Source organism: Giraffa tippelskirchi, chromosome 13 (assembly GCF_054371585.1).
Source record: "Giraffa tippelskirchi isolate mGirTip1 chromosome 13, T2T-mGirTip1v1.2.pri, whole genome shotgun sequence".
NCBI classification, from domain to species: Eukaryota; Metazoa; Chordata; class Mammalia; order Artiodactyla; family Giraffidae; genus Giraffa; species Giraffa tippelskirchi.
This window is the reverse complement of record NC_137287.1, coordinates 89,739,468-89,767,452: the sequence shown is the minus strand read 5'-3', so window position 1 is coordinate 89,767,452 and position 27,985 is coordinate 89,739,468. Positions and strand designations below refer to the sequence as shown.

The 27,985-nt window shown below is 48.9% G+C and overlaps 1 protein-coding gene and 1 non-coding gene across 10 annotated transcripts in view; one reads left to right on the top strand and one right to left on the bottom strand.

Annotated features, from left to right (window-relative positions):
- Positions 1-5,102: 5,102 nt before the first annotated feature.
- DIP2C (DIP2 acetate--CoA ligase C (putative)) overlaps positions 5,103-27,985 on the bottom strand; it is a 302,006-nt gene continuing 279,123 nt past the window's right edge. For 7 of the 9 annotated variants that reach the window (XM_081560689.1, XM_081560687.1, XM_081560690.1 and 4 more), the window contains 7 exons: positions 27,077-27,247; positions 19,770-19,831; positions 16,506-16,563; positions 15,007-15,081; positions 13,189-13,363; positions 11,045-11,168; positions 5,103-8,697 (listed from right to left, as the gene is read on the bottom strand). In XM_081560689.1, coding sequence (XP_081416815.1) covers positions 8,445-8,697; positions 11,045-11,168; positions 13,189-13,363; positions 15,007-15,081; positions 16,506-16,563; positions 19,770-19,831; positions 27,077-27,247 — 918 coding nt within the window. In that variant the 3' untranslated portion in view covers positions 5,103-8,444. Of the gene's footprint in view, positions 8,698-11,044; positions 11,169-13,188; positions 13,364-15,006; positions 15,082-16,505; positions 16,564-19,769; positions 19,832-21,232; positions 21,263-27,076; positions 27,248-27,985 lie in introns of all 9 variants that reach the window. The other 2 variants (XM_081560688.1, XM_081560685.1) reach the window with 1 other exon arrangement.
- LOC145533588 (small nucleolar RNA SNORD31) lies at positions 11,996-12,064 on the top strand. Its single transcript, XR_014074179.1, has one exon. It is a non-coding gene; the product is annotated as a small nucleolar RNA SNORD31 (small nucleolar RNA).

Genomic DNA, 27,985 nt, shown 5'->3' with positions numbered 1-27,985 from the left:
GTCCTTATGCTGACTGTCCCCTTGGGGAAGCAGCTGTCGGGGCAACCAGCATTTCAGCTCCTTATCTGTGTGGAGGCTACCTTTCCAAGTCTGTCCATCTATGTATCATTTACCTCTGTTCTAAAACCCTTCCTGCAGCTCTGGGAGTGAGAGTTGTCTCCAAGCCCCTACGTGTTCACACCTATTTCTTTTTTTCCTTTCTTTTTTAACCATCCAGCTCAGGTCCCACAGTGAACTTTTCTTTGAAAATCAGTCCTTTCCTTCTGGTCTGATTAGTAATTATGACCAGTTCCTCTAGATGCAGCAATGTTTGCTATCTTGATGCACGTAGGTACTTCGTGGTCTCCTAGAAAGGTTCCTCCAGTCAGTAACCATAGTCCAAGGCTTTGGGGTGTGAAACACATGGTAGTTAAACCAGGAGTGAACCTAAGTCCTAGCTCTCTGACTTACCTATGCTTTATTATACTTCTCTTCCCCACCACCTTTCCCCCAGAGAATCCTGTTTGAGACTACAATAAAAGAGGAGATTTTTTAAAAGTAAGCTAGTTTACGCACATGCTCAAAATCCTTCAAGCTAGACTTCAGTGGTATGTGAACGGAGAACTTCCAGATGTACAAGCTGGATTCAGAAAAGGCAGAAGAACCGGAGATCAAATTGCCAACATCCACTGGATCATAAAAAAGGCAAAGGAATTTCAAGAAAACATCTATTTCTGTTTCACTGATTACACTAAAGCCTCTGACTGTGTGAATCACAACAAACTGGAAAATTCTTAAAGAGATGGGAATACTAGACCACCTTACCTGTCTCCTGAGAAACCTGTATGTGGGTCTAGAAGCAACAGTTAGAACCTTACATGGAACAACTGACTGTTTCAACATCGGGAAAGGCATAAGACATGGCTGTATATTGTCACCCTGCTTATTTAACTTATATGCAAAGTACATCACACGAAATGCCAGCTTGGATGAGTCACAGGCTGGAATCAAGATTCCTGGGAGAAATATCAACAATCTCAGATATGCAGATCATACCACTTTAATTGCAGAAAGCGAAGAGGAACTAAAGAGCCTTGATGAGGGTGAAAGAGGAGAGTGAAAAAGCTGGTTTAAAACTCAACATTCAGAAAACTAAGATCATGGCATCCAGTCCCATCACTTCATGGCAAACAGATGGGGAAAAAGTGGAAACAGTGACAGATTTTATTTTCCTGGACATCACTGTGGACAGACACAAAATTAAAAGACCCTTGGCTCCATAGAAGAAAAGATATGACCAACCTAGACAGCATATTAAAAAGCAGAGACATACATCACTTTGCTGACAAAGGTCTGTATAATCAAAGCTACGGTTTTCCAGTAGTCACGTATGGATGTGAGAGTTGGGACTCTAAAGAAAGCTGAGCGCTGAAGAATTGATGCTTTTGAACTGTGGTGTTGGAGAAGACTCTTGAGAGTCCCTTGGACAGCAAGGAGATCCAACCAGTTAATCCTAAAGGAAATCAGTCCTAAATTCTCATTGGAAGGACTGATGCTGAAGCTCAAACTCCAATACTTTGGTCACCTGATGCGAAGAACTGACTCAATGGGAAAGACCCTGATGCTGGGAAAGACTGAAGGCGGGAGAAGGGGACGATAGAGGGTGAGATGGTTGGATAGCATCACCGACTTGATGGACATGAGTCTGAGTAAGCTCCAGGAGTTGGTGATGGACAGGGAGGCCTGGCGTGCTGCAGTCCGTGGGGTCTCAACGAGTCGGACATGACTGAGCAACTGAACTGACTGAACTTAAGGAGACCAAACAGAGGGCTTAATTGTTCACATTACAAAGGATGTAGAGTCTCTGTAAACAGCTTCTCAAGTGTTTCTCCTTATATCCTGAATATCTGAGTTAGAAACTAATAGCAAATGTGTGAACCTCTGCTGACAGATGATCAATCAGGCACTGAAATAGAAAATTCTGAACTTGGTTGTTCAAAAAGAATCTTGACATTTTGGGGACACCCCTGTTGTTCAGTGCAGGACATCAGACACCCCAGCTCCTACTTCACAAAGGATGAAGCATCAGCAGAAGCAGCCCCACATGCCCACATGCACGCGCTTGTCCCGCCCCTGCAGTTCACTCTGAGCAACAAGAGCCCCTTTCTCCGTGCAGCCCTGGATGGAGCCGGTTGGTCATGAGCAGCAGCAGCTGCTGAGCGTTTGTCTAGTTAGAGGTCAAACCTGAGGAACAGCGAGTGTAGGGAAACGACACTGTCTGGCCTCATCCCTTCTTCATGGCGACAGAAGAATTTATATGACCTGCCCTGGCAGAACCAAGACTGACCATGAGTCTCTGAGTTGGAGTCAGAAGTCAGCTCAGGCCTTGCAGTCCCTGCTGGACACGGACTCGAAGGAGGGGGACTACTCTGCCATTTCGTCCCAGCAAGGACCCGTGGTTGCTGTTCAAATATTTACTGACTGAAAAAATGAAAGAGACAGAAGCTCAGAAATTAAAACATCTAGAGCCCAAACTATTAGACTCAGAAACTAACTGGCTTGAAAGGAAAACCAGAATCAGCAGTTAATTCTCAAAAGTTTGCCTTCCTACCTGTGTGTCTTACAACAGCAATCAGCAAACTGCAATCCCAAACCTGGCCAAATCCAACTACCATCTATCTGTGTAGGGACCAGAAGCTAAATATCACATTTACACTTGAAAAGAATCTGCGGAATAATATTCATGACCGGAGAAAGGTTGAAGCCTTTGTTTCTGTACTCATGTCATGAGTCAAGTGCTGTGGGGCCAGGTCCTTGCCCAGCAACCGGAGGGCTGCACTTACGTCAGGACGGAGGGGTTTGGACCGAAGCTGGCTGGCCCATCAGACACACGTGTCACCCTATCTTCCAGGCTGGTGGTGGCCTGGTTGAAGCCTCACGGGACCGTGGCTGGGACACAACACACTCAACGTGCCGTCGTCCATCGGCGCAAGTGCCCACTAGCTACCAACGGTTCCTGAAGTGTCCCTAAACCCCACTGAGACCAGCCGACTCCTCGCAGCCCACTTGTACCTCCAGGAATTTGGGCTGGTGACACACCGCCGCCCCCACCACGCAGGTGACTCCACCCTACAAGCCACGTTGCCCCCTGGAGCTGGAGCATCTTCACAGGCAGAGCGTCCATCTTCAAGGATCCACACTGGTTCTCGGCCTCAGATGCTTCCGCCACCGCCTGACCTGCGGGGAAACCCCCTGGACAGCGGTCAGGACACGCGGCCTCTGTCCGCTCATGGGGAGGGTGGTGGAGGGGGACACATGGCAATGCCATCCTCCACTTCCGGTGCAGGGTCTCGCCAGGGGTGACTCAACAAGACGTGTGGGTACATCCGCTCCCTCGGAAAGCATCTGTGGGAAAGCTGTGAGGGGACGGCTCTGGCTGGGTTACCCCCACCTCTGCTCTGACCCGGGCTTTGCCGAAGTGCGGGTCCCAACGCTGTCCTCGTCCTCCTGACGGTCAGCAGAGAAGGGAGGCATTGAGCTCACTGACCTCGGCCCCAGGGCTGCTCCCCTGCACCTCCTGAACGCCTCCTGGGACAAGAGGGGGTTGAACCTGCAGGGAACACTTGCCTCTGTCCCCCCAGGGTCCATACCAACATGGAAACAAAGTGGCAGGGGAGCTGAGGCCAGGCTCAGCCTCCCGTGCCTACTGTCTTGTCTTCCATTTCCACCGCGCCTTCGCGTTTCTGCAGGTCAGCCTGTCCCCAGAGCCCGACAGCCCAGGTGGGCCCTGTGCCCTCCCACACGGTGCCAAGTGAGGGGCTGGAGGAGAGGCCTTCCTGCCTGACTGTGCTCAGAGCCGGACCCCTGCCTGCCCACCCGCTGGCCTCCTGCCCCAGCCCTGGGAGGGTCCCCAACTCTTCCCTCCATGAATGATGAAGTCAGGGGGTGACAGCGACATGCAGGGTGGAGGGGTGAGGGGCAGGAAGGGAGAGGAAGTCTATCCCAGCCTGAGGAGCTGACACCCAAATCTCACACTGACCTTGGTGCTGCCATTACTTTGTTCACGGATTAACCTTAAAATTGAGAAGACAGCAGAGATGAGTGGAAAGACCCACTGGAGGGGAGCCAGAGTGGCCATGACAGGAAGATGCCGCTCAGGGACCAGGCACCGGCCACCAGGGACGGCGGAAGACAGAGACCGGCCCAGCGGTCAGCACCAGGCAGGCTCTGCTGAGTAGGGGGAGTGAGTGAGTCACAGAGGACCTGGTGTTGAGGGAACAGAACCTCTCTCCTCGGAAGCAGTGACACCACGTCCCTCTACATGGACAGACCACCTGACTCAGGCCACCAAGACGTCAACAAGGACGGTAAGACCCAGAATTATGATCGACCTGCCAACCAAATTCCTGCCTGTGTCCCCTGGCCTCAGCACCATGCTGGAGGGCGTGGAACAAGGCAGAAGGAACTCTATGCGTGCACGTGGGAACACACGTGCTGCCTGAAGCACGGCCACTCCGGGTGGATCTCTTGGCAATGCCCAGTCACCCAAACAGGTGGTCTACACCAGCCACCAACTTCCACACCCCCAATTAGCATGGATGGTCCTGGTTCCAGGGGAATTCTAACATAAAGGCACTTAGTGAAGCCTGGTGGTTTTATCCTTTCATAACCATTAGGCTGGAAGTCAGTTAACCCACTACCACTTTCCAAGAGACAAAGACAAAAGAAACACAAAGATAATTTGGGTTGGAATTGTCACCGAGACCTTGGTCCTGGCCAAGGTTCTGGCCAAGGAGCAGTAGAGTTTGTGCACACAGACTCACACTCCTTGTCCCTCAAGGTTACCAATAATCTGTACACTTGGAGAAAATGTGAACAAATATATTTAGATATATTTAAAAGAATTTAAAAAAACATTTCACAAAACATTTGTTGCCATAGGAATTTTTTAGCAATAAATGCCCACATCAAAATTTAAACATTGTTCAAAGTATGATTATCTGTACTGATAAATAATGCAACAAATTATGTAAACAGAGTGGGATCCATTCCTGGTAGGAGTCACTTCCTTCCTGGAATGGAAGCCGGCCCAGCTCTCCAGGGGACCAATTAAGAAACTGCTATTTTCAGAGCAACAAAAATAAAAGCTTTTATTTGTTCATTTGAATATAAAACAGGCGTTATCACAGATGTACAAAGCTTACTGGTGGTTTAACATACGAGAAGGTTGCTGTCCTTTGCACATAAAAATTTTGTTTGGAACCGTGATTGGCTGAGCACATGAATCTCTCTAACCAGTCACCACACTATGAAGCAACGCTGCTAGCATCTGACTATCAAGGGACCATTTCCCTTGGGGAAAGTGTCAAGCAGGGTTAGATAGATATAACAAACAAGCACCATGAGGAAGCCGCCCTGTTGTTTGGTCTGAGTCTCGGTGGTCGCTGTGTACCCTCCTTTGTGCAAGTTGACCACACGGTTTTGTCTGACTTCAAAAGCACAAGGTCACGAGACAAACACTGGCTATGTTATCATGAACAACTCGTCCCAGCACAGTTTCCATTAACAGTACAGAACGATCCTCCTTTATTGCTAAGTGGGTGGTACTGCGAGTCTCATTCCCTTTTTCTTGCACAACAGAACCTGGATCCCAGCCCTGAGCCGTTGGCCCTCACCGCTGGCACAGGCAGCAGGACCAAGGCCTCACGAGGGCACCAGCAACCTCACACCCCCTCACTGGGCCTTAAGTCCTGCTTCCTCATCAGTGTCTGACCCGAAACTGCCCCCCTCCTGCCCTTCCACAGGGCGGGTGTGTGTCCTCTGTGTGTGGTGGGCCCCCCCACCCTTCCACACTGTGGGTATGTGTGTCCTGTGTGTGTGGTGGGTGCCCCCTACCCTTCCACACTGTGGGTGTATGTGTCCTCTGTGGTGGGGTCCCCCACCACCCTTCCACATGGTGGCCATGTGTCTTGTGTGTGTGTGGTGGGGTCCCCCTACCCTTCCACACGGTGGGTGTGTGCGTGGTGGCGTCCCCCTACACTTCTATACAGTGGGTGTGTATCTTCTGTGTGTATGGTGGGGTACCCCCCAGCCCTTCCACATGGTGGGCAGGTATCTACTGTGTGTGGTGGGGTCCCCCCATCCTTCCACACAGTGGGTGTGTATCTGCTGTGTGTGTGTGGGGGGTCCCCCTGGCCCTTCCACTTGGTGGGCACGTGTCTTCTCTGTATGTGGTAGGGTCCCCCTTGGGAAGCAGAAGACTGGGAATGTTTATCTGAAGCATGTGGAGAAATACTCATACACAGCAATGAAATCAAAATATTTTAAAAATCAAATAACTTGTGGAGATGGAAGAAACCCCACATGCAGACAAATTTTTTAAAAATGCCACTTAAAATTCTAACAGCAATTAGCCTTGGATCTCTGAAGTCAAACAAAACTCTCTTGTGGCAAAGGACTCAGTGCCAGTGCACAGAGCAAGGCAGGTGAGACCACCACACAGAGAGGGTCTCAGTCTCGCCGGCAACACTCAGAACCAGGCAGACCCCACACAGGAACCCCAGGCACACTGGGGCTATCATGGAGGGGATCTCACTCGGAAGCTGGTACCTCTTCTTGGCTGGATGCTGATGAGCTGGTTCAATCCAGGAGTGTGCGAGGGGCTCTCAAAGTTTCAAGGTGCATGAGGCGGCAGCAGCAGCAAGAGACGGAAATCAGAAGCATGTCCTTGCAGCAGGAGTGACGATGGGGCTGGGGGCCTCCCACTCCAGCCAGCACAGCTGGGGCAGCTCCGTGCATGACCTCCTAGTGAGTCTCCTCCCTTAAAGCCGCTGAGGGAGTCAGCACAACCCGCTGCCAATGACCACAGAACGACATTCCTTTTCATACCAAGGACCAAAAAAAGGTGACAAACAAAATGATGAAAACACTGTGCAATGAATTCTTGTAGCCGAGGGAGTGCGTGCAGTGGGCCAGCTGCTCCCCAGGCCACGCGTTGCGGTGGGCACGCGGCACCGACAGTCTGTCACGACCCCGCGGCAGAGGGAAAGTGCACACCCGGCTCCAGTTCACCACCTCCGAGGCGCTGGCCCCACAGCTGGTCTCTGGCTCCAGAATAGAAGCTCTGGGCTGCAGGCCGTCTGGTTGCTCACACCAGCAACGGCGAGAGTCTATCTACAGTGCAGCGGAGGGGACACCATGCAAGTGACAGGTTCTGTGTTTTAAACTTTAAAATTCCCTTTGTTCTTAGTGAACTTATATTTCATATATATATATATCTGTTGTGATGCTATCCACGCAAGATAATACAACACTTTTTATATTAGCAAACATTACAAGACTTTAATATTCTTGAATGTTTTCTCTGTTATACTTCTAAAGAGATCAAAATAAATTAAACGTTTTGTACATAATTACATATGGAGTTAACTTATTTTATCTTTTTAGTTTAGTACAAAGATATCTGCAAGGTAATTGCCGAAATACACCTTATTTATAATTTCCTCTCATTCTATGATAACTTGGAGGGCCGATCATCAGTCTGTTTCTTCAGTACGTTTCTGACAAAGAAAGCGGCTAAAATCTAATTGGAAGGTGCTATTTGGAAGGCTTTCTCGTACCTTGACACACTGTCCTAAAAGGATGGGCTCCAGCAATGGCTTAAATCAGTAGCAGGTCCATGGCATTAAGATTTCATGACACATTAAAACAGAGAAAACAATTCTTTGTCACACTACATGAATTGTTTAAAAGAACCCATCAGGAGGGCAGAATATTTTTTTTAATTGCTACTTTGGCTTAACAAAATACCACATTTACGAAGAAAGCACTTATTATTCAATAATTAAAAAAAAAGAAAAGAAAGTTCTTGAAATGGGCTTTTCCAACAAACTAAAGGCAGTTAATGCAAAGTCCTCGTGAGCAAACTTCACATTCACGTCTCATCCCTGTGCGACCAGGACGCGTGGGAAGTCTCCCCACCGCATGGTGAGGCTCTGCTGGGGAAGGTGCCCTGGTGCCCACACTTGCGACACTGAACAGGGGGCCCCAGGCGTCTACATGTTGCAGGCCACGTAGATGAGACACTACGTGGGCGTCTACATGTTGGCCATGTAGATGGGGGCCCCGGGTGTCTACATATTGTTGGCCACGTAGATGAGACACTATGTGGGTGTCTACATGTTGTAGGCCATGTAGATGAGACACTATGTGGCGTCTACATGTTGTAGGCCACATAAACAGGGGACCTGGGCGTACCATGTAGGCGCCTACACATTGTAGGCCACGTAGATGGGGGCCCCGGGCATCTACATGTTGTAGGCCATGTAGATGGGACACTACGTGGCGTCTACATATTGTAGGCCACATAGATGGGGGCCCGGGCGTCTACATGCTGTAGGCCACGTAGATGCGGGCCGCAGGCGTCTACATGTTGTAGGCCACATAGAAGGGACACTACATGGCATCTACATGTTGTAGGCCACGTAGATGGGGTCCAGCTGGTCGGCTAGGAAGCCGTCACGCAGGTGCATGCGCTGCTTCTCCCCCCGAGAGTTGATGGGGATGACGCCGATGTCCACCACCACCACCACCCCCACCACCAGGTAGTGCTCCTCCAGGACCACGTTGGTCACCAGGGGGACCAGGTCCAGGGCTTCCTGCTCAGACCCATCGAGCTCAACCACAACCACCAGCAAGTTTGTCCAGGTGAACACGGCACTGGAAGAAAAAGAAGCATCACTGTACAATTTAAATTGGAATGACTCCATTCTCTCTGGATGCCCCACTGGGTTCCTGCTGGGCACTGAGCCTTCTCTGGTCTGCAGGTTTCAGAGCAGATCTGATACTCCTTGCGTCCACATCTCTTACCAACCTGCTCTCAGGGTGGCAGCCCAGCACCGCCTTCCCTGGATCCGCGCAAGGCCCCAAGGGTGGAGCCCATCCCAAAAGGCACTTGGGAAGCCTGCAGTGTGGTCGGTGGGACCGTTGCTGAGCTGGGACAGTGGGCGCTAGGGCTAGTCCTGACCTGCCTCTCTCCCCAGGGGGGAACACACGTGCACAGGCATGGAAGAGCCACCGTGCTGGGTCAGGCACCTCAGCGCTCGATGCGGACCTGGGGTGCACTGACAGACTCTGTCTCAGCATCTGGGTTAGGATGAGGGCAACACAGGGGACCTGATTCAGGTGGGTGAGTTCCTAGGGACGCCAGAGCTCCATCCAGAAGTGTCTTACTTGGATCTTTCAGGAGGACCACCCACAGTATCTTGTCTGCCCAGTTTGTAACAGCCTAACCAAGTCCAATGTTTTACACTTTAGGCCACCTTGACGTCAAGTAGTGGGGCTTTTAAAACATGAATGTTTAAGAACCTTAGTGCACCAGAGCCCCGTGGTGTGCAGGGTCAAGCTCCAGGGCCTGCAGTGGCTGCTGGAGTCAGATACAGAGAAGGTTCTGTCTCAGCTGTGAGGCAAGAAGTGTCTGGGGAAAGTCATCACTGTTTCCTAAAAGCGCAGGGTATGCCTGTTAACAAAAAATGTGTATTTTGCTTAGTATGGCCAATGATCACATTAAAATGGAAGAGGGACACTGGAGACTCCTGGGGCTGGCTCTGTGACGAGCGTCACCCCGAGGGAGCTGCTCGAAAGAACTGCACGTTTGTGAGTCGTATGTGACGGCTTGCGGCCACGCTGGGGACAGTTTTATCCTGACATCTGGCGTCGAGGGTGCAGCATCAGGTCAGTCCACACTGACCATGGTCCACTGAGAAGGGGTGCAGGGGGCGGTGGGAGGCTGCTGGAGCCCGCCTGGGGCCACAGCGGCTGAGGGTGGCTGGGCCGTGCTCAGTGAGGCAGTCACAGATGTGACCCAGCCTCACACCCTCCCTTCTCTGCATCAAGTGACTGATGGGGCTGCCTCGGGGAGCCACAAGCCTGGGGAGGTCGGTGACAGCAGAGCCGTGGTGCTGCTCACACTCTGAGGAGAGAAGCCCCTCGCAACTGAGCCTGGCGTTCCTTCCCTCTTAGAGCCTCTGAGAGTAGAGAAAGGAGCAAACTTCACCACATCTAAGCGATGCTCAGAACAGACAAGAGAAACCCACAGGGGAACCCTGGCCGCACACTTTCCAGTGGAAATGGAACCTTTTCAACTAGATAGAAAATATGTGAGGAAGGCAATACAAGCCACTTGAAATTATTTTCTTAAAAAATACAAAAACAGAAGGCTGAGATGGCTATTTACACCTTGGTGCAAACTGAGGCGGACCCCTACTGTTTCTGGCTGACACCTTTCTGGGGCTCCTGCCTCAACATGAGAGTGGAGAGGCAGCTTTAGAGGTGGAGGACTTGTGTTCAGATGGGCTTGTTGCTGCTCGCTCTGAAACACGGCCCCAAGTGGGGATGAAGCTCTGCCGTCCACTCACCCCTTCTGTCTGCCAAGCCCTCTGCCCAGTGCAGCGTGTGGCCAAGAACATCAGCCTGCGTCAGCTGACAAGAGGCAGCCAACACTCTCAGGCCAACCCACCTACCCACCTAGAGATTTCAGAAGGAGCCTCCCTGGGGGCTCCTGCCCTGAGCTTGCAGACAGGCCCCCTCAGGCCTCCACCCTTCAGGGAACCAGTGGGGTGAGAGGAACAGCGGACAGTGGTGCTGAAGCCACTGTCCATGCTCAAGTGCCACGTGAAGGCCCTGAGGAATGGTCGGTGCTGCTGCTCCCAGGCACACTTGCAAGTTACAGCCACCAAATGGCCAGGGCGGGCATGGTGTGGCCTCCAAAGCCACCTCCAAGGGTGGTGGGATGGGTGTCCTGTCACTGACAACCCTATGATGCTGGCAAGCATGGCCTCTCCTGGAGCTGAGGCCTTCCCACAGGGCTCGCTGGGTTCAGGCTCCCTGCGGACAGTGTTTTCCCCTATATCACATTTTCCGTAACAAAAAAATCAAATAATTGGCTCCTTGGAAACACCCCCCAGCCATCCGTCCGTCACCCTCAGGAAGAGAACCAACCATGCCAGGGGTGCTCATTAGAGGTTCAGGTTCACCCCGACCCTCGGGCTGCCTGCCCGCTCCTCACCATTCTGTGACGCTCTTGTGGGCTCTGATGACAGAGGTCTCGATGTCTATCGGGTGATACCTCATGCCACGCAGCTCCATGGCCTCGTCCAGGGCCCCCACCACGTAGAGGGCATCATGGCGCTCTGTGTGGGGAATGTACACTGTGTGAGCTTCAATGTAAAGTTGCTCGAGCCTCTTAAAGAATAAAGATGAGTGCTACCCCCGAACATGGAAAAGAGGCACAAGAAAGACCCCTGAGCAAGGGTCCGGTTTCCCTTCTGAGGGAAACTGCAGTCCAAGGTGCTCAGGGAAGAGGTGTGGTGGTGGGGGGTGGAGGCTGTGTGGCCACGTGGCTGGCCGCATGCCTGCACGGTCCCCTCACCCAAGGGGCAGCCTCCAAATACATCCCTCGGCAGCACTGCCTGAGATGCAGTAGAGTCACATGAGAGGACCCAGCGCAGCCAAAGCAACACCAAGCTCCCTGTGGTTCCACACACAAGGGTTCAACTCTCTTATCACTACATGTCTGAGTGGGAAAGAAAGCTGAGTTTCCGAGAATGTTCATAAACAAAGATTCCCTTAGTTCATGTAACTGGTAAAGTTATTCTTGTCAGTTGTGCAAACCCTGGGATAATGACAACATGCAGTCCATCTTTCCTTAAAAACAAGGAGACTTCTTTCATCTTTGGGGTACTGAGTACATTAGGGTGAGTTTATGAGAAGTGACTGACACATGAAATACCAGAAAATAAATCTTCTCCATCTCCAGGCTAAGGCAGATAAGATGGAGGCAGTCACTTGCTGACTTCTGACCACAGCTGCCGGGGCCTCCCACTCTCCCAGCTCACGGACTCCATAGGCAGAACCAGCGCTGAGGTGTGGGTGTTGCTAAGCTTAGTGCCTCAAAGAATCCAAGAGGGCACCCTCCAGTGAAACAAGTCTACAACTTCCCCAAACTGCAAATACAATGCCAGCCAGCGACAAGATCAAAGCTGCCCCAGTCTGATCCCTGTGATGGGAAGGTGTTTTCTGAGTTTTTGCCTGCAGTGAGAAGCTGAGTGGGCTTCACAGCCAACAGGACACTGTGCGGACCAGCTGCCAGCCTTATTACGTGTCTGCGCTGAGACCCTACAGCCTGCACAGACGTGCCTGCCCTCTATGAGGGTGAAGAGGCTGGGCTCCCAAGGAAAGGAGCGAGCCATGCTCCTGCTTAACACCAGTCTGAAGTTAGCAGCTCTGAAGAAAGAACAAAGCATACAAAACAGAATCCAACTCTTGGAGGATATAAAATATGGAATATTCTTATACAACTCACCTGTTTCACATTAGCATACAATCATTTCAGCCTTCCTAAATAAATGTTTTGGTTTTTTAAACCTTAAAAAAATAAAAGAAAATACAACACTAGAATATTTTGGTACTTTTCCCCTGCATTCTTGCTTGTCTGGCCTGGCTGGCACGGCTCCTACCAGGCAGGTGGTTGGAAGCCTCATTGATCTCCGGTGCTGGCAGATCTCACAAGAAACTTCAGGCCCCCCGCCCCGGAGTAACACCCAAGTCCTGCCTCTGTTTTCAGTGAAACAAGGAGTGGAGAGAGGACTCCAGGATCAGCAATGTGAGGAGCAGACAGGCTCCTACATGTTGGTTCTGTGTCACACCCACACCCAGCTCTAGCCCTCTCAGCTACTGTTCCCTGAGGGTGCCTGGCAGGACCAGAGCACTCGAGGCCAGCGCCTCATGCCCGGAAGAGAACAGCGCAGCTTCAGGGGATCCTGGGTGGGACTGGCAGTGCCAGAGTTGGTGACAAGCTGGTGAGCTGCACTTACAGGCACTTGTCATAGACAACACAGCCCCCGGCCCCTGCCCTGGTTTTACACGTGTTCCTAGCTCACAGAGGAGGACAGAGCACGGGACGTGCGTCCTTAGCTGCTGACGCGCACAGCCTGAGCAGGCTCTCTCATCCTGGGCTCTCTCTCGCCCCCCCTGCCCATCCCCCGCTCCCGTCTCTCTCGCCTCACCCCCCACCCCGGCTCTCTCACCCTTGGCTGTCTCCAGGCTGCCTGCAGCAAGCATGCAAGCACACGCTCTCCTCGGACTGGGATCCCAAACCCACACGGGTTTTCGGTGTCTGAGGACTTCCTGCCTCCTACTGGGGACTCTCACCTCCATTTGCATCAGTGAGTTCAGTTCTCCGTAGGAATCCCAAGTAGCCTGTTCGTGCCCAGACTGTCTGTGTGTCTCCAAAGCTTAACCTGGAGTTGAAGTGATCTGACTGGAGGGATTCATCTCCATAAATAGTGAAGTAACCACTGGCATTGTGGGCACTGTGAACCCATATCTGTAAGGAAGCAAAATGTACTGTGAAAGTTAACTTGACACGATGTCCAGGGCAGAAACTACTTTTACAATTCAACGGATTGTACTGCGTCTGTCCCTGGCCTGCAAAAACAAGATGGCTTGTTTCCAGGGAGACACAGACATCACAAAATTTACTGAAATGAAAACATGACAACACACTCATGGCTGAGCAAACAACCCACCCATCATCTCCGGAGAATCCTATTAAAGTATATGAACTAAAGGCTTTTGAGATAAATATCAAATGAATGAGGTTGTAAGAGTTTCCTTATATTTATTCAAATGTACTGACTGTTTCCAAAAAGCAAGCTAGAAAAATGTTAAAAAGCTTTCTGATTTATTTTCCCCTTTCACTTGGCTTGTATACTTTGGGGAATATATTGTAATAAAATAACATAACACAAAAACTCTAGAAGGAAAAGGCATTGTAACAACAAAAAATGGAGGATAAAAATGCCTGAACGTTGTATCTTGGGAAATGGTATTTGAGTCAGGGACAAAGGGTCTAGCCGGCAGCCCTCAGCCACACCTGCCAGGGCAAACCAGGGAGCAGCCTAGGGATGAGGGTCTACAGCAAGTAAGGGGAAGAGAACCTGTCAGACAGGTTCCCAGCACAAGGCCAGGGTGCAGTGGTCTCCGCCCCTCGGGCCAGCGCTCAGCTCTGAGAAGCTGGGCACTGTGAGGACAGCAAGGGCCAGAGACAGCAGGCACCACGTTGAATTTTCATTCTTAGATGTGCATTTAAAGGAAATTCCTAAATAAGGTCTGTATAGCATTTCATCATCTCGATTTTGATCTTCACATGGAGAGAGATGAGTGAGGGGCCAATAAACTGCCCAAGAAGGAAAAGGGTCTGGGGGTGACAGAGGCTGAGACTCAGGCCTCATCACCACTCCCTCCCTCACCGTGTACATGTACGTGTGTGCCATGGTGCCCAAGAGAGCGGCGGGCTGGTATGAGAGTCGGGTGCCGTCAACGGCAGTGTTTCGTGTGTGGCCAGGACAGGTCAGAAGAAGAGGGGCAAGCTGACCACAGGGTGGGTGGCACCTACTGGAGTGTCCTTGTGGGCAAGTCACCATCACTGTGGCCTGGACTTGGAGACGAAAACGGGGGCGGGGAGGCAGACGTGTTAGAAGCAAGTTAATCAGGGAGCGAGGTGGACAGGAAGGGCAGAGGGGCACGCATGGCCAGCAAGCAGGGAGAGTTTCAGGACAGCAGCCCAGGAAGGGTCTCCTGTGGCCGCATGCAGCCAGCAGTGTGCGGGGCACAGGGTGGGTGGGGAGTCACTGGGTAGGTTGCATCATCAATACAAGGGAGTAAAAGTGACTTTCTGACCCAGATAAACACCTGTCGTGTCCCCAGTCTGCCTGCCATGGTTGTTGGTCCTGCTATGATTCTGGGTTTGGCAAGATCCCCTCTGCACATTCTCTATCGTGTTCCTGATGAAAGACTTCTCTACTGTGAAGCAGGCACATGGAACTCAAATGGAGAGCTGAAAACAAGGAAACTCCGCCCACAGACAGGAAGTTTCCTCTTTGTTAAATGTTTTGAAGAGAAACATGATACTCCCTAAGTAAACACCACTTCATAATCCTGAACCTTCACAGACACCCCATTCCTCACCTCGCCCAGGTGTGAGTCTCCCAAGGGTCCTTTCGTTTCTGGATTGGCAATGATGATCCGCACCCCTGGAAGTATCTATGTGGGAAGGAACAGTCTTGTCAGTGGGCAGACAGGCAGATGCCATAAAATCAACCCTGACCTTGGCTTCATGCCAAGTGCCTGTTTTCCCTATTAAAATGATTTAGAAAGTGAATGGTTTTAAATCAAAATTGCATACCACAGCGTCACATAATGACAGCAAATCAATGACATTTCATTGTAATTATTTACAATGACAGAGCCTGTGTTAAAATGATCCTAAAAGCGAGATTTTGAACAAAAACATGATAAATGATGCAATTTAACAAGCTTGATGCTTGCAAAGTAGAACTAGTGGAGCTGCTTTGTGGTATCCAGAAGAGACAGCAGTCCCGCCAGAGCGTCTGCCACACCATGCGGATGGTGACCCTGCGGCCCTGCCCCTCCTCTGCCATACCACCCACTTTTCCTGTTGGCTGACAATAGTACAATGTTGATACTGAGCACCTTCCTCTTAATGGACGTTTAGCTCAGAAATGCTCTGAATTCCACTGGAACCATGTAAAGAATCAAAAGCTGATTCTGGAAATTTAGAACAGAGCCCCTCTTGGTTCAGCTACTAACTCTGCAGCTGAGTAAAGCAACACACCTGTGGTGAGAGCTATGGGAGCATGTCTGGTGAATGGCCCACCAGGTCGAGCTGGGTGGGTGGGCAGTGCTGAATCCCATCTTAAAGAAAACAGTACCAAGAACTCTAACCGTCAGTCAGCCATGAAGACACAGACTGTAAAAGGTCCCAAACAACATGCCTCTAGAATTATGTTAAGTGGAGAAGAGATCTGACAATAGGGGCTGGGGGAAAAAAAAGTCTCCATTCAGGTTTAAATACATTCCTTGCACTGTAGTTCTATAAATGACACAACCACTATGGCAGGAACAACTAGCTGTCATGATAACCAGTCTTTGTCTAGTTCCACAGTAAACAAGCTCTGCCTGCTGGCCAGGTCCATGGACATTTGGACCCAATGTACCCAGACACTGCCAGCCTGCCTTTCTCGGCTGGGGGTAACCATGCCCAGAGGTGCTATATGAGTGAAGAGGCTGAGGAGCCGTCCCTATGGCCTACTCCTTTTCCTGCTGCTCCTCCTCTGGGTGGAATGCAAGGAAGGGCTGGAGTTGGAAAAGGTGCTGTAGACCTGGAGACATCCGTGGGAGTGGAGGCCACGCAGAATAGAACAAGAGAGAAGGTGCCATGGCCCTGGGGGCTTCCTTTGACTTTCTGTGCTCATGGTCAAAACCAGTTGATATATTCAGTTCAGTTCAGTCGCTCAGTTGTGTCCAACTCTTTGGACTTGATATATTACTTTTCAAGAAAACTTTTTTTTGGAAAAAAGTCTTCCATGTACTTCTTAACTTTCCAAAGCCCCCAAACTGAGACTTCTGTTCAAATGTATATGCATATGCCTTCCTTCTGTACTTACTTTTCCTGACTCCATCAGGGGCAAACTATGAGGAGAGCCTCTTTCCACTAAGCGTACTCTACAAAGAAAAAAAGAAGGTGTTACTGTGTGCTCTGGACCCTGGCTCCCTCCTCCACATCTGGCACTTGGGTCAACGCCCAACAGTCTGACGGGCACATTAGCTCTGTTGACAAGCATTACCCAATGCAAAGGGAGTCAAGAAGTCAAAGAAAAAGCAGACAACGGCAGAGAGGAGACAGTGGGGGCCACCACACAGGCCACAAGAGTATGGAGACATAGCCCCACCTATCAACCCACAAACGTCGGGAACGACTCTGCATTGATGTAACAGGGTCAACACAGTGTGTGCAGAAAAGGGAGAGTAAGGATTAAGCTGCATTCCTCAAAGAGCCGCCACTCCCGTGACAGGAGACCTCTCGGGCCTGTCCCTTGCAAACACAGGGGGCCGCAGACCCACAGCACAGCATCCACCGCCTCAGCCAGGCACGTTGGAGAGGACTGGCCAGTTCAGACAGCAAAATCTCCTTTCTGGAAAGAAGTGCTTTTCAATCTGAGAACTATTCGCTGGTGAGGTACTCAAGAACTGTGGAGGACCCTGGTGCCAGTCACAACCCAGCCCGCTGAGCCCTCCTTAGCTGTGTTACTTTATCCCGTGAGTAGGTTCAGTTCTCTCTGTTACTCTCAGAGTGTGATGCTGACCAATTATCTACAGACAACTTTTTCTTCAGGAAAATGGAGTGAAAGGGAACCCCCTCATTTCTAATTTTATCAATTTGATTTCTTTTTCCTTGATAAATCTGGGCTAAAAGTTATCAATTTGTCTTGTCAATGAACCATCCTTTTAGTTTTATTCATCTTTACTACTATTTTGTTTCTATTTCACTTTTTTCTGCTCTGATCTGTATGCTTTCTTTCTGGTATTAACCTTGGGTTTTGTTTATCCTTCTTTCTCTAGTTGCTTCAGGTGTAAGATTATGTTGTTTCTCTAGTTGCTTCAGGGCAGCCAGCCTCCCGTCCTCATCCTGCCCTCAGAGTTCATCTTGTCTCCTGTCCCTGCTGGGCAGGTGGATCTTACCTGAAATGTGAAAACTCTACTAAGAATTTCCCTGTGGCCTCCACTCTGTTGAGTGGTGGCAGGGACCTGGGCAAGCATGCAGGGTGGACAAAGAGTTTCTTCTCTGGTCAGCATGGAATGGTGCTCTTTGTCAGTGATTCCAGGCAAGCAGGAAGGGGCACTAGCACCACTCAGGGGTGGCCTTGTCTTGTCAGCAAATGCCACATGGCGGTGGTGGGGGGGGGTCTTTCACCCACTTGAAAATGTCCACGAGAGCAAAGAAAAAAACCACCCCTAGAAGAAGGCAGAGCTGTGTCTCCCAGAAGAACTGAGAGACATGCACATGCGTGCAGCACATATGAGAGGAACAGGGGCTCACAGAAACCCAGGAAGCTTGTGGGAAATAAGAGGCTGGGGCGGGGGTGGGGGCAGCTCTGTCCACTGCCTGTGCACCACAGACAGGGAGGCTCTCTCCTGACTGTACACCGTCACCCAGCACTCCCAGGACATGGCACAATCAGGAAACCACACCTTCTGCCCCACGGGTACTGTCAGGAGCTGGTCACTTCAGAGCCACAGAAAACAGCCAGCGTGGCGTGTCCTGGCGCTGGTCAGGAGGGCGGGGGGGGACCTGTCTCTTGACGGCCACTCCAGTGGTCACTGGTGACCTGGAGAACGAGCGCCACCCACACCAAGAGGAGCCGACGGAGCCTAGTGTGGTCCACCAGGTAGCCCTGCGTTAAGTGTGCTGACGGTGTTCTGTATCCAGGGCGCCCACAACAGCATCTTAGGGAAAAACCCCAATGACCGTTTTGGGCCAACCCAACATTAAAATTATCTTCAAATAATGTTTGCAGGGAGTAAAGCAAATTTCTTTTTAAAGCCCAGAAGTTATGTTTGGAAATGTTATGCCTCCAAAAGAGGTGACTTCATCTCTTCAGCGCTAAGGGTCTGCATCTTGAAGATGTCTAGATAGGCCTCTGCTGCAGGGGGCCGGTGTCTCTTGGGGGCCAGTGGTTCTCTCTGCCACTAGACAAGCTGACTCCTGGGAGTCCCTGTGAACAGCAGGGTCTAAAGCGGGGGTTCCAGGGGACCAGGAGGCACCACCAAGAGTGAGGCGGAACAAAGTGTTCAGTGCTTCTTAGTCTTAGCACCACTGCCATTCTGGCCATCTGCTGTGCGGCAGAGGCCTGTCCCAGCCACTACAAGATGTTCAGCTGCTTTGCTGGCCTCCACCCCCAACAGGCCACCAGAACCACTTCCCACATCATGCTAATCAGACACAGCACCATGGCAACCCATCCACGGTGGGGCACACCACCCGGGTGTGACTGGCCTGCATGGCATTCCAGGCCCCTGTGCAGCCTTGCCCCGACACTCTCTCACATGGGGACTCAGCAGGCAAGAAGAACACACTTGGCCAGGCCAGGCGGGGGCTCCTGGTTTCCCACCCACAACTCTCCCCAACTCTTTCACATGTTGTGAGCAAATGCACATGTCGGTAGGCACCATTGAAAACAAGCAGACACGGAGCACAGTATCTGGCCCTCACAACACATCCACAAACATCTCCAGCCACTTATAAAAGGACACTTTGTATCAGAGTCACTCTATTATCATGTCAAAGAAACAGCAATGCATGGGCATCTCCACACCACCCAGAGAAACAATCCAAACACTGGGGACGTCTGTAGAAAAACAACAGAATTCTCTCCCCCTCATCCCCCTCAGGCACATCAGGAGGGACCCCTTAGGGAGCAGAAATTCTGCAACAGATTCCTTATCTTGTCCCCACCTTCTGTCCCACCCCTTGAGGTGGACTCACAAGCATCTACCAGCACACTCCCTTTCATTCTTGCTCAAGGCTGCTTATTAGGAAGCTGCACAGAAAGGTAACTTGACTTACAGTTTAGTTTTTCCTGGAAATGCCTTGACAAAAACTTTCGATTCATGCAAAGAAATGTGAGCAGTGTTGATATTTTATGAGGTGCAAAACAGCACCTGACTAGTGTTCAAGAAAATGTCAAGTCTGGCAGAGTGTGAGAAAAGGCCACTCTGACTGCAGCGGCTCCGAGACAGCTGTTCTCAGAATCAGAAGCTGCTGCCCCGGTGGGACGCACGTGGAGTGCTGCAAAAGCTCACTCCATGGCCCCTGCACTCAGGGCAGACGAGCACTACACACTGGGTGCCGGGAGACAAAATCACAATACCTGTCGTGTCTCAGAGCTCTCATGTCCACGTAGACGGTAGTCGGATCGGGCCCTGATGTTCCCTGCAAGCAAGGACACAATGTGATTAATCCCGTTTGCCAGGGAGGAGCCGCGTCTATGCTTCCTACTGGCTGGGAACATTTCTTTGGTAAGGTCTGAAACTGAACAAAACCCAAAAGCACTAAAACCGCACCTCTCACTTGATAACTTAACTCCAAAAGAATATCGTACTGAGATAATACTGACTTTCACACAGCTTGACTGCTAATCATTTATGAAAATTAGAAAGGAAAGGGGCATCTCGCCAAATAAAAAGAGGCTGAAACTACAGAGGCAGCGTTTGGCAAAAGCAGGTTGTTCAGGAAGTGAAGCATCATTTGCTGAGAGGCTTTCACCACATGCATCCCCAAAAGTGTATTTTCAGAGCTCAAGGTACTGAAGCAGAACATGTGACAAGAGCTGACAGACTGAGGAAGAAGAGATAAAAGACAATGATCTTGTTCATTCTGGTTCTACTTGTGCCCTGGTTTTCCTCCAGGGTGGGAGGCCATCTTTGCCCAAGATATAAGTCAGGGAGGTAGCATGTTTATCGTTGGTCATCTGGGCAGCACCCTGTGGTCTGAACTATTTATTTAAACACAGGGTCCTGAAATCTTATCTTGGGATCATAAATCTCTTCAAAATACATACCGAGTTGACTTCTGAACAATGATCTCTGTTCATATAACAGTAATGGTTTTAAAGCTACATTACAAACAAAAATTCTACATACATTTCCTGGGAAAGTAATGCACTACTTTCGGTAGAAAAAGACAGAACCTAAAAAAAAAATTCTGCCAAAAAATAAGGAGACTCTCAGATTTATTTGAAGAACTACACTAAAATTCTTCACGAGAGAATCTTAACCTTATATCAAAGGCACACTTCAATATAAGAAAAAGAAAAAAATAAATACACCTTCATTATACCACACTGGACCACACGATAACCTCCCCCGCCCCCTGAGAAAGCACATGCAATCAGCCTGGAGGAGGAGCTGCCCTGCCGTGAGGATACAGCACCCTCGCTGACCTGCGGCTACTCCGGGGGCTGTGTCACAGACCAGAGCTGAGTGGAGGAACAGTTTGTGGTCTGAGCAATGCAAAGCACGTAACCACAAAAGGCCAATTAAAAACCAACAAATCAGAAAACAGGTGACTAGAAGCAAAATATAAAGCAAAACAGAGATGACCCCAAACTGGCAAAGACACCACAGATCGTGTAAAAGGAAGCACAGCGTTTGTCGCAAATACAAGACATCTGAAGAGATCTGAGACATGACATCACGCTGGCTGTCAGCCCTCCTTCCCACAGGTCCAGAAGCCCAGCCCATCTCCGCACTCAACTCCTAGTCTGCCCACTACTGGGAGCTGATGAAACTGTGTGGTTGCAGGCACTGGTGTGGACGGGCGGGAAGTCCCTACCTGCTCGGCCAGCTTCCACAGCCGGTGAGGCTACAGCAGCAGGAGGTGGGAGCAGAGGACACCAGACCAACAGAAACCGAACATCGAGGACACACAGACACAGAAACAGACAACCCAGCAGTAAAAGTGGGATGAAGAAGAGGGAGGGGTGGGGAGGAGAATGCAAAAAGCAGAGAACAAAGTAAAAAGAAGATCAAAAACAATGTCAAATATGGAAATCATTAAAATCAATCACTGTACCATTAAAGGCTAAAAAAAAAAATCTAAAAAGATGTTCACATATCCACAGAGCAACAGAGGAGGTAACAGATGACTGGCCACGGGCAAGTGGGCCTGAGGAACTGCTTTTCATACATACGGTCAGTGGGTGTTGATTTTATGGTACTTTTCTCTAGTTTCTGCTCTTTACTGAGAAAGCAGGGAGTATGAATTTAATTGACCAAATCTGTTGAGTGTTCCTCACTGAAATAGCTTCGTGTTTCTTACTACAATAATGAAGGTGACCCTGGAAGTCTGTTAATCTTCAGGCTGTCTAGCCCTGCTCATACGAAAAGAGTTCAGAGTATGCATGAAGCATGGACCAAACCTCAGGCTCCTTGCTCAGTGGTGCGGGAGGGACTCCCCACAATGAGCACCCTGCCTCCCCCTCAGCTCTGTCCCCCAAGACGCTGCGTCCCCTTCCCTCTCATCTGCCAGGTTCCGGTGCCCACCTCCACCATCCAAAAGTATCGGAGTCCACAGGGGAAAAACTGTAAAGCCAATAGTGGAAGCTCCTCGGATGCTGCATGTCTTCCCTGGCTGACTGTCTCTCCTGACATCCCAAGAAAGCTGGAACAAGCCCAGGTTTCTGCATGGGCACAGTTCTGTATGAGTCCGGCCTCTTGTCTCCCTACTCAGGCACCTCAGAATCTCATGCATCACCAACATTTCTTTCTGCAGTCACCACAATCTGCTAGCTGCATAACTCAGCCTCCCCAAGACCAGGGGACACTTCTAGAAGGTGACCCATGGACACGAGAAACATAATTCTGAGAGCACAGCTCAGATGCGTCTCCATTCCTCGTCTGGACAAGGTCCCTGGCTATGTACCTCGAGAGATGGAGGCCTGCCCTCTCCCAGAGCACACAGTCCAGTCGAGGGCCCTGAGGAAGCACAGAGGGCCATCCAGCTGAGAAAACATGCCCTCAAACAACAACCAATCAACTGAAAACACTCACTGATTTCACACATGCTGTTAATTCCGGGGTTCCATAAGAAAAATGGCATGAATTTCACAATACCTTCAAGCACTTAGGACAGGGCTTGGAATTTGGGAACTACCTTAGCATTTCTGTTTTTCATGGTTTTACATTAAGGAATTGATGATGATTCTCTCCAGGCAGATGGGTGTTATTTATTGGCTAGTATTTTCTGATTTTTGTTTCTTAAAATAAATATTCTTTTGTAAAAAATTCAGACTCTAAAAATTCATAACTTTTCAGGTTGTTTTCCTTATTTGTATAATTATTCTTAAAAATTCAGTTTTGGTATATTTAATACCTTTATTACACATTTCTTATGTGTCAGACCCTGCAGAAATACAATGGGAACAAGAGACATGGGGCTTCTGCTCTCAGACCTCAACCTCAAGCTATGTCTTCTCTGTTTGTTTCAGATCAGTTCAGTTCAGTCACTCAGTCATGCCTGACTCTTTGAGACCCCATGGACTGCAGCACGCCAGGCCTCCCTGTCCATCACCAACTCCGGGAGCTTGCTCAAACTCATGTCCATTGAGTCAGTGATGTCATCCAACCATCTCATCCTCTGTTGTCCCCTTCTCCCGCCTTCAATCTTTCCCAGCATCAGGATCTTTTCCAGTGAGTCAGTTCTTCGCATCAGGTGACCAAAGTATTGGACTTATTTCAGCATCAGTCCCTCCAATGAATATTCAGGACTGATTTCCTTTAGGATGGATTGGTTTGATCTCCTTGCTGTCCAGGGGACTCTCAAGAGTCTTCTCCAACACCACAGTTCAAAAGCATCTTCGGCGCTCAGCATTTTTTATGGTCCAACTATCACATCCATACATGAACTACTGCAAAAACCATAGCTTTGACTAGACGGACCTTAGTTGGCAAAGGAATGTCTCTGATTTTTAATATGCTGTCTAGGTTGGTCATAGTTTTTCTTCCAAGGAGCAAGCATCTTTTAATTTCATGGCTGCAGTCACCATCTGCAGTGATTTTGGAGCCCAAGAAAATAAAGTCTCTCACTGTTTCCATTGTTTCCCCATCTATTTGGCATGAAGTGATGGGACCAGATGCCATGATCTTAGCTTTCTGAATGTTGAGTTTTAAGCTACCTTTTTCACTCTCCTCTTTCACTTTCATCAAGAGGCTCTTTAGTTCTTCTTCACTTTCTTCCACAAGGGTGGTGTCATCTGCATATCTGAGATTATTGGTATTTCTCCCAGCAATCTTGATTCCAGCTTGTGCTTCATCCAGCCTAGCATTTCGCATGATGTACTCTGCATATAAGTTAAATAAGCAGGGTGACAATACACAACCCTGATGTACTCCTTTCCCAATGTGGAACCAGTCTGTTGTTTGATGTTCAGTTCTAACTGTTGCTTCTTGATTTGCATACAGATTTCTCAGGAGGCAGGTCAGGTGGTCTGGTATTCCCATCTCTTGAAGAATTTTCCAGTTTGTTGTGATCCATGCAGTCAAAGGCTATGGCATAGTCAATGAAACAGAAGTAGATGTTTTTTATGGAACTCTTGTGCTTTTTCTATGATCCAACAGATGTTGGCAATTTGAGCTCTGGTTCCTCTGCCTTTTCTAAATCCATCCTGAACATCTGGAAGTTCACGGTTCACGTACTGTTGAAGCCTGGTTTGCTAGTGTGTGATATGAGTGCAGTTGTGTGGTAGTCTGAACATTCTTTGGCGTTGCCTTTCTTTGGGATTGGAATGAAAACTGACCTTTTCCAGTCCTGTGGCCATTGCTGAGTTTTCCAAATTTAAATTTGGAGTTTAAATTTCCAAATTGAAATTTCCACTTTGACAGAATAATCTTTTAGGATTTGAAATAACTCAGCTGGAATTCCATCACCTCCACTAGCTTTGTTCGTAGTGATGCTTCCTAAGGCCCACCTGACTTCGCACTCCAGGATGTCTAGCTCTAGGTGAGTGATCATACCATCGTGGTTATCTTGGTCATGGAAGATCTTGTTTGGGATCACAATCACCTATTTTTTGATTTATGCAAAAATTAATAGAAAATAAACATTTCCACTGACCAACCCTGCCTTGCATTTATTGCTGCTTTTGCCCACATTTTTGTATGTTCATGTCACAGGGCGCTTTGCAGAACTGTCAACTCAGAGATGTCCTTCTTGGCTACCCTAACTGTAAAACTGCCTCCTCTGTCCCTCCTTTATGCTCTTACTTCATTTTTCTTAAGAATATTTTACTCACTTCCTGAAAAATTCATCTGTATGTCTCCTGTCCATGTGGTTCCCTGAGGGCCAGAACTGTGTCTTGAGTTTCTGTAAGTAAAATCTGACTCTGGCTGACACGAGGCTACTCCCAGGATGGAGCATGCCAGAGACACCACATGTGCGGTAACGGTTCTGCCCATATCCTGCTGTGTGCTGTGTCCCACACAGCACACATGGTCTAGCTCCCCAAACCATAAAACTCCAAAACCCCGACGCACATCTGGTTGCAGGCATGGCAGGGAGAGAGAGCCTGCACTGCTTAGTGGGATGCACTTGAATTTACCTGATTTATCTCTACTGCCAGACTCATTAATACTTTCAGCTATTTTCTAATACTGACCATTCAGAAAAACTGGCCGAAAATTAGATGAGAGTAAAGCACACAAGTAGAAAAATTTAAAATGTACAAAATCCTTAAAGACACTGCCAAGATTCCAAAAGAGCACTGTGACCTGGGACTGGCAATTGCAACTTTGACCTACACATCACACTGATGGGACTGTCTTCTATAAAAGAATATATTATTTTGTTATTAAAAGTATGCAACTTCAAGTAGTCAACATTCTTACAACACATATTTATTAAATATTTACAAAGCACTAGGTCCAGTTCTAGGTGGTAAGGACAAAGACCGATGGAGCTTGTATTTCAAGCCACAAGGTGCCAAATACCTACGTGCCAACTTCATTCTTGGCTTCTCACCCTTATTTTCTGTCACTTCTACCTTTTCCATTATTTTTAGTGTATTTTACTTTTCCTATTTAATTTACTGTTTCCTTATAAAAACTTCTTAAAACATTTTGGATTAAGTAGATGGAAATAAATGAAAAAAAGAGGTAACTAACATAAGTGCTTTATTTCTGGTGTCTACAAAGTTTTAATTTTACATAATAAAAGTGTTATAGAATTCTTTGTTGCCTGTATGAAGTGGACAAATGCTAAATGATATCTGTTAATATGGGATCTATTCTATGTCTTCCTCCCTTCATCTGCCAGCATTCTGAGAGAGAGAATAACATCGCTGTGGGCAGGGGCCTGTCTCTCACAGATTTCTGTGGACTCGTGATTCACTCTCCGCTGCTTGCAGAAGAGAGTGTTACAGAATCCTATGTCCGGATTCATCTAATGAGTGTATTTCTCATTTCTTCTCAAGCAGAACAGATAAAGGTGAAGAGGAAAAAAAAAATCTAAGCATTTAAAGGACCAGCTGGGCAAATCAATCCAATCCTTCAGATTACTTCAATCACAGAACAAGGCTCAATGGACTCCTGAGGACTCTGGTAGTTACAAATGTTTAAAAATGGAGCTGATTCAAAGAGAAGGAAGACAGAGGCAAGGAACATCTAATGAAAATCAGAAAAGCTTCCTGTCGCTGATTTTTCTAAAGCGATCTCATCAGACTGATTGTGTGGGGAACAGTCAGTGCTTTGTCTCCGAAGTCCAAATACTGAGAGCTCTAGCCAGGAGGCAGCAGACCAGGAGCTTCCCATGGTTGCCCAAGGGGAACTAGAAGCAGCATCTCAGGCCACACACGGGGGACATGATAGGTGGCAGGGAGGGGAGCTCGGGAGCTGGTTTGCGGCAACTGTCCTCCACTCCAGCACCTGTTGTGAAGGAAGTTCCTGTCCTTTTCATACGCTCAAAGGAACAGAGCCTGCAGCTGAGCCTGGGACCAGCTCATTTTGGCTGAGGTGGCCTGAAGGGCACTGGGGGAGGTTCCCACACAACCTTCCTCTCCTTCATAAACTAGATCTCAGGTAAAGAGTTCAGAGCAGGAGAGAACAGTGAAGATGGTCAGAAGTGGGCTAATGAAGAGACAGGAAACAAGTATTTTTGGCCACGTAGGATACAAGGCTACTTTATGAGGGCAGCCTCACTTACAGCTCTGCCTTAGAAATGCAGCAATTGTTACTTCAATGGTGTCATCACAGGAGCAAATTTGTGAACCTGCTTAATGGACTGGAATTCTCCCTACAGAAATCACTGTCTGCATACAAGAGACTAAGTACTTCAAGGGACAGGATTTCTTGCAACAGTGAAACATTTGTTTAGTATCTCATCTTTAAAGAGCCTGACGAGAGGTTTGGACAAACAGCAACTCTTGCTACAAAACTTAAAATGTCCCAGGGCAGAATAAGCCTGTGAATGCTAGTTATGAATAATGGTTACTGACAAATGCAGACTTTAACTAAAAAAAAAAAAAAAGGAAACAAGTGTGCACCAACCACATGCATTTGATTGAAAGATTCCTTCTAAATGTGGGTTAGCATCAGCAGGGAACTGTGGTGAGCAGTTTGGCGCTGTATGCCTGTCTTTAAAAGTCACTCTGTGACCTAAGCACTTATTAGCATCAGGGAAACTCACCTGCAAGCAAATTGCCAGGTTCACTCGACAGCCAAACGAGGTACTAACGGCCCGCGGGTGGAGGCCCAGGTCTTTGAACAGTTTCGAGAAAGACTGGGTGAGTGCTATTCGGGGCCGCTCCTCTGCCACCACCACACAGGTCCGCACGCGGGACAAGTCCAGTCCTCGTGCCTACAAATAATGACAGAGGCAGGAGGTCACACTTGCCAGTGTTAAGGTGTGACCAGCAGGCTCCTCACCCAGACCCACAAAACCACAGAAACTCCACACAGATATTCATTCCCAGAGCTCTGTGTCCACACCAGTAATCAAAATGCTGTAGAACATATGTGTAAACAAAAAACGGCCCATATCCAATTATCAAGGATGCCATTACAAACATTTCAAGTAACTCAAGAAGCATAATGAAGAGCAAAGTTGAAGAAAAACAAGATCTGGATAAAATAATTAAAGGACAGGGTCTGGGGAGGAACAGAAGCACCTGTATACACTACTGAGAGCCTGGATACACAGAACACACATTGGAGAGAAATGAGAAACCTACTTTTAATACAGGAATGGAAAACAAAAACATCTGGGCAGCTTCTTAAACACCGTTCTTCTTTCATGTCCTGAGATTAAACTGTCATGATGAAGCACAGCTCAGTTCTGCCTAAATTCCATGAAATGAATGACATGGAAACACCCTGGAGCTGGAAATGAAGTGCCTTGAGCCTAACACACTCCCAGACAGAGTCCAGGAAGAGCACAGACTGTGATGGGAGCAGCACTGACATGGCAGCACGGGAGTGACGGGGTCTCCAGTGCACACGGGAAAGTCACCAGGAGCCAGCCACAGCTGGGAGAGCTGACAGGGCCCCTGTGCTGAGGGCAACCTTCCAGACATGCTGCTACATGGGGCAAGGTGAG